Raw genomic sequence first — 6,000 nt, forward strand, 5'->3', positions numbered from 1 at the left:
ATGAACCCTAATTCACATATTCATTTACATACATGTATTCTGAATAAAACTTCAGTGCATCTGCACTGCATCAGTCACTGCGATAATGTCACCTGAGCCACCCCTGAGTATAACTATCATTTTTGCCTTGATGACATATCTAAAAATAAAGCTGACATATATGTCAGGAGAGCTTTTTAGCAAAAATTTTGTAAATATTCAGTCTCCTCCACTGAGCAGTCTGTAACACTCAAGACGTACACAGAGGTGTAAAGAGTACCTGAAAACCATACTAGTAAAAACAAGTCACCAATTTCAACACGACTTGAGTAAAAGTCTTAGAGTATCTGATTTTAACAAGTATTTTACTCATAATAAATGCAGGCTCAAAGATGCACTAGTCCTCAACACCTAAGAGACATGCCAGTGAAAATAAGAAACAGTTGATTTGTAAGGAGAGCAAAATAAAACTCTACAAACTCTCTCAAGTGCACAAAAAAGCACCAGTAAACGATTGTCCTCCAACAAGGTCTTATCAATATAGCGGATAAATAAAATAATGTTGAGTAAATTTAAATAGTCCAAGTCTACTTGCACTGGATGTGCTGGTTTTGGTCTCATCACCAGCTGCAGTCATGACCTCATCTCCTAAATTAAACACCTGTGATTCAGCAACTACCTGCTAATGCACTTGCATTCACGTAAAGTAGCCTTTTTTGACAAGTTTGGTTTAGTAAAACATAAAGAGCACAAGATATAGTACCTTCAATGGTACTATATCTTCAAACTGCGGCAGAAAAAGTTAGGTGCATTGAAAAATGTAATGTGTAACTGCATTACTCATCACTAATGTAATGGAGTACACTTACTTATTCAAAAATGTAATCAATTATAGAGTAAAAGTTGCGAATATCTTTGATACTCAGTGAAAAATACAAAGTAGCCGAAAAGATACTTAAGTAACTAATTACATTTACTCAAATACTTTACACCACAGGACAACATACATAAACATATGAATTTCTTTCTTCTGTTAAACTAAAAAGAAGATATTTTGAAGAATGCTGGTAACCAGACAGTTGACGGTAGCCAATGACTTCCATGGTAAAAAAAAAAAAAAATTCTATGGTACTCAATGGTTACCATCAACTTTCTTGATACCAACATTCTTCAAAATACCTGCTTTTGTGTTCAACAGAAGAAAAAAAATCATACAGGTTTAGAACGACATAAGGGTGAGTAAATTATGACATAATTTTACTTTTTGGGTGAACTATCACTTTAAGTAGCGTGTTACATAGTTGTACAGGATAAGTACCCCAGATTGACTGAGGTGTTTATAGACTCTTCAGAATTTCAGTACAATTGAGCCGCAAGTCTGATTACTAATGGATTATTTGGCTGCACGTAAACGTAGCTAATGTTCAGAATTGACAACCATATTAAATTTTTACATCAGATGTGACTTTCAAATTATCCTGTGCAATTAAAGGGTGACAAAAATAGATCAAATAACGTCAGGGAACCTAAGTCAATACTCTTCTCCAATTCATGAATAATGGATGCAACCACAGAGAAAGAAAACCATATAGTAAATATCAAAATTGGTACTGTGTCTTCATGGATTTTATTCTTATTCTAAATTGTTCTGCATTTCAAAATACTGATTCCAACCCCTTTCAAACTTCTCAACCACACAATATTTTTCATAACCTGAGAGGGTTTAAGTAATAACATTATTGATAGACAGAAATAAAATATGTTATGTACTGAATGCAATGACGTGATGCTGCAGTTCCATTCGTAGTACAGCACGTATCAGCTAAACTTGCGCTAAAAAGTAGTTGACTCGTATATTTCAAGTTGTGTGTTCGATTATACAGTCTCTTAAATAATTAAACTGATTATGAACACAACCATACCCTTGTGAAAAAAAGCACACTTTAGCATACTTATAAAAAGAGTACTTATTAAGACAATAATATACTTTAAAGATCATACTCAAGTGTGAACTGAACTAAAACTTACTTTAATATTATATTATGAGCAAGTACAATTAAATAAATGTCAGATTTAAAGTACACTGCAAGTGCACATTCAATACAATTGATCACTGTTCTTTTTCACAATACTATTTAGTACTCTTAATGGGACTGACAACTGTTTCACGCTGCTGTGCGAATCTAGCTGCTACAATAAATGACATGAAACAAGTGTTGAGTGCTGAGCTTCCTCAAACCAGTGACATTAGGATCATTTGAGCAAGAGCTTTTTCTTTTGACAAATGTGACATTTAACAGTAGCCTACCATTCCTACTTGACCTTGTGTCACACTTACCGCGAGCTTTATGGCTGATGTCCCGGAGAAGCTCTTCATAACGGACGGGTTCATCATCCTCATTAAACACCAAGTCATCTGCTGTGATGTTGTCCTCGCGCATCTGTGTGTACGGCCCCTCCACGGCAAAGTAGCACGGCCGGTCATCGTTCTTATTATCGGTAAACATGAGCATGGCGTGTTTGTGCCAGCCAAAATGATGGTGCATCCTGAGTACAAACTCGCCCAGCTTCTTGTGGGTAGGGCCGATGTTGGTGATAGACGAGTACAAATTAAAACCCTGTGCCCTCGCCCCACCCGTGATCATCGGAACCTCCCAATGTGTGGTGAAGCGGGCCACAGGTGAGGACGAATAGTCACAACCCGGCCCAATGAAAGCCCAAGGGTTATATGAGAACTTCAGGTCCACGGCCACAAGAGGAGCCACTGAATCCGAACACACTCCGTCTTTGTTTTCGCTGCTATTGAAGACCAATTGTAGGTGGTAGCCTGGCAGGAGGTTAGGGTCAGAATTCACCTTGTCCAGTGCCCAAAATAAGGCAGGGCCCACCCGGGACCATGCCCAGGGGTACTCTGTGTTGTGTAGAGGCAGGATGACTGCCAGGGTGATGTTCTGTTGAGGTGGATGGGAACTGAGAGACTGAGGCTGGTTTTGAGGGAGGGGCTCCAGTTCAACCACTCCAAATGACACACCACTCAGGAGAACTAGAAGAGTTAGCCTCAGCGGCCCCATCCGGAACGCTTTCATTCTCAAAATGAATAGGAAGGACTAAGACTCTGTAAACAGCAAGACAGAGACACACTTGAGATGCACTTTCTACAGAACTGAGAATGTCCGTCATTCACAAAGTTACTTGTACGTAGAAATAAAATGAGAAATGAAATTGTTTACTACTAAAAATGTCTACTATAACAATCAGCAGAATGTGATATTCACTATAAAAAAGAAAGGTTCTTTAATAACATCTACAAGTCCATGAAGAACCTTAAATATCCATGGAATTGTTTCATTGGACAAAAGGTTATTTTTAGTGCAAAAGGGTTCTTCAGATCATTAAAAAAAATTCTTTACACTAAGAAAATGTTAACTAAAAGGTTCTTTGGGGGACCCAAAATGCAAAGAAAAGAAAAAAAAAACCTTTGGAATCTTTATTCTTAAGAATGTACCATTAATTAAATGTATTATTTAAATACATGCTTCATAATTGAGAAGACTACGCTATGTAATAGTTTAAATACTCATTATTTCACAAGGCCGTTCTCAATCACACTCGCACATGACGCGTTCTGGTGTTCAACAACATCTGCACGGAGCGCAGCCGAATGAAAATGAACAATGGGGATCTGGAGACGCGTTCTTACGAATTTAAGATACGTTTCACTTTACACGCCTTAAAAAAGAAAAGCTGGAAAAAAACTCGATGCGTTGAACTTCTAAAACGTGACGCAAGTGTACACGGACCAATTTACCAGCGCAGTCTACGGGACGCAAGAGCGCGTCCTCGCTTCAACCCTTCAACCTAATATTTTTTTAAAACACTTTTAAGCAAAACACCACTGAACATAAAAAAATAGTACAATTAATTAAAATAGTATATTACCACAGATCAGATCCTCATTTGGAGTCATAATCCCTCTGTAAGCCTTGTTGCTGTTTCAAACAGTAAAAATCCGTGTCTCGTGAATGCAATGGCAAAACTCCTGTTCCCTCAGAGAAAACGCGTCGATTATTACAGCTCAAACCGACTCACCCAACTTACAGGAGTGAAACTTTGGTCTCTTAACCCCTCTCCATAGAAACCACCATGATTTTTCGATCCCCCCTCTTTCTCTGAATGCGCAGAGGAAACAGGATTCACAAAGAGGAAATCTTTCTCGGTGCGTCTGTGAATTTCTTGGAAACTTTGTTAATGAGTATTGATGCTTCTGTAGTTAAAAATTATTCAACGTGTCCACTTCTCCTTGATGTTTTCCCGACTGGGGAAGATGGGCAAATCTCAGCGGGTTAGGATTTGATTCAGTATGCGCGCGATGTCACAACAAAAACTGAAGTCAAAGTAAACAGCGCGTTCACATCTGCATGCATCCATAAAAACGCGAATCGTCATGATAAAGATTTCATAAAATAAAACGAAAGGTGCAGGTTTACTGTGAGGTACACTCTGTGTTTAAAGGCTATTCTCCCACATCCTCATCCAGTGAGTGTTGGGTCAGTCAATGCGATGTGAAGCTCAAGGTGGGAGGAGGAGAGAACTGAGAGAGGGAATGACACAGTGTGCTAGTCGAAAGTGCAGGCGAGAGAGGAGGTGGAGGAGGAGAAAGAGAGAGAGAGAGAGAGCGAGAGAGAGAGATGTAGAAAAAATGTTTACAGCACTGTTGCACAGCCGTGTGGCATTATTACCCTATTCTGTCATAAGAACCTATGATAGATAGATAGATAGATAGATAGATAGATAGATAGATAGATAGATAGATAGATAGATAGATAGATAGATAGATAGATAGATAGATAGATAGATAGATAGATAGATAATGTATTATTATTTTTTTAATTAATTTATATTTATTTTTTAAATATTTGCAAATTTACATTTGGTAATTCAGTTCACTATTAATATGGTTCCAGCCTTGTTTTTTTTATGAATATTGACTGAGGACATTTGTGATTCAGAATGTGAATTAATAATTTGTTTAGGCATTACAGTACATTGCCGCTTGACACGTTTGTTGTAGCTACAAGATCACTGTGCCCCACACAGGATGAACATCCACTTTATCATTGTACAACAATGACCTGACCTTTTACATGGGAATACACAGGAAAAACAGCTCGCTGGTGAGATGAGAAGGCAGGACTTGCCGTGTTGTCCCTGCCACTGTGTGAGTGTTTGGTGTGAGGTGAGGTGGGGTGGAGTCCATCTCGACCTCCGGCATTTTAATCACATGCCTTTCTTCCTCCTCATTGTTCCACTTTTTTCGCCCACTTCCTCCCAATTAAAACATTCTATTTTTGTACAGTCCATTACAATTTTATTGGCTTTTGCTCCTCCCTCTCCTCTGCTCCTCTTCCGTTCTCCGTTTGGCCTTCTGCTGGAGCGTCTCATCTTGCGCCGTCCTCAGCAGCACTCACCCTGACAAACAACTTCCAGATCAATAAAGCACAGGGAGGACCTCAGCTGCTGGCTTCCCGTACGTAGAGCGCGCCGGGAAAGACATGCTGCGCGCCAGGCCAGCACCTCCCGGTTATGGTTGGTCGTAAATAAGAAGCGTAGGGAGGGCTGATAAACTGTTCCGCTTTCACTTTACCCACCTCCAAATGTGTTACTTTCAAACTTCTGCCAACGTCCTTGTGACCCAGCTGACCAACTGCCCTTCCATTCTTTCTCTAATTGCCCATGCTGCTTATCTGAACCCCCCTTGCACCTTTGACCTCATCCGGTCCACCACACACACACACCAGTGGCTACGGTTTCCAAAACAGGATATGTTGCACTCTTACTCACTCTGTCACTCTCTCTGACAATGCTGAATACAGCATACTAAAATGTTCGAAAAATCATCAGCAGCAAATTTAATGTCTTTCTTGACTCATTAGACCACCAAGAGTCACAACATTTTGCAATATATTTAAATGTATTCAATAAAGATGAAAAGTTGATGTAACTGAGGATTGCTGGTGAAAG

The 6,000-nt window shown here is 39.3% G+C and overlaps 1 protein-coding gene across 1 annotated transcript in view; it reads right to left on the reverse strand.

The window, feature by feature from the left end:
* Positions 1 to 4,514, reverse strand: part of npr1a (natriuretic peptide receptor 1a) — a 119,352-nt gene extending 114,838 nt beyond the window's left edge. Inside the window, exons 1-2 of the mRNA XM_067411760.1 lie at positions 3,919 to 4,514; positions 2,318 to 3,094 (exon numbers count right to left, since the gene is read on the reverse strand). Of these exons, the coding sequence (XP_067267861.1) occupies positions 2,318 to 3,065 (748 nt within the window). The 5' untranslated portion in view covers positions 3,066 to 3,094; positions 3,919 to 4,514. The remainder of the gene's footprint in view (positions 1 to 2,317; positions 3,095 to 3,918) is intronic.
* Positions 4,515 to 6,000: the final 1,486 nt, after the last annotated feature.

Source organism: Chanodichthys erythropterus, chromosome 15, assembly GCF_024489055.1.
Source record: "Chanodichthys erythropterus isolate Z2021 chromosome 15, ASM2448905v1, whole genome shotgun sequence".
In the NCBI taxonomy this organism is placed as follows: Eukaryota; Metazoa; Chordata; class Actinopteri; order Cypriniformes; family Xenocyprididae; genus Chanodichthys; species Chanodichthys erythropterus.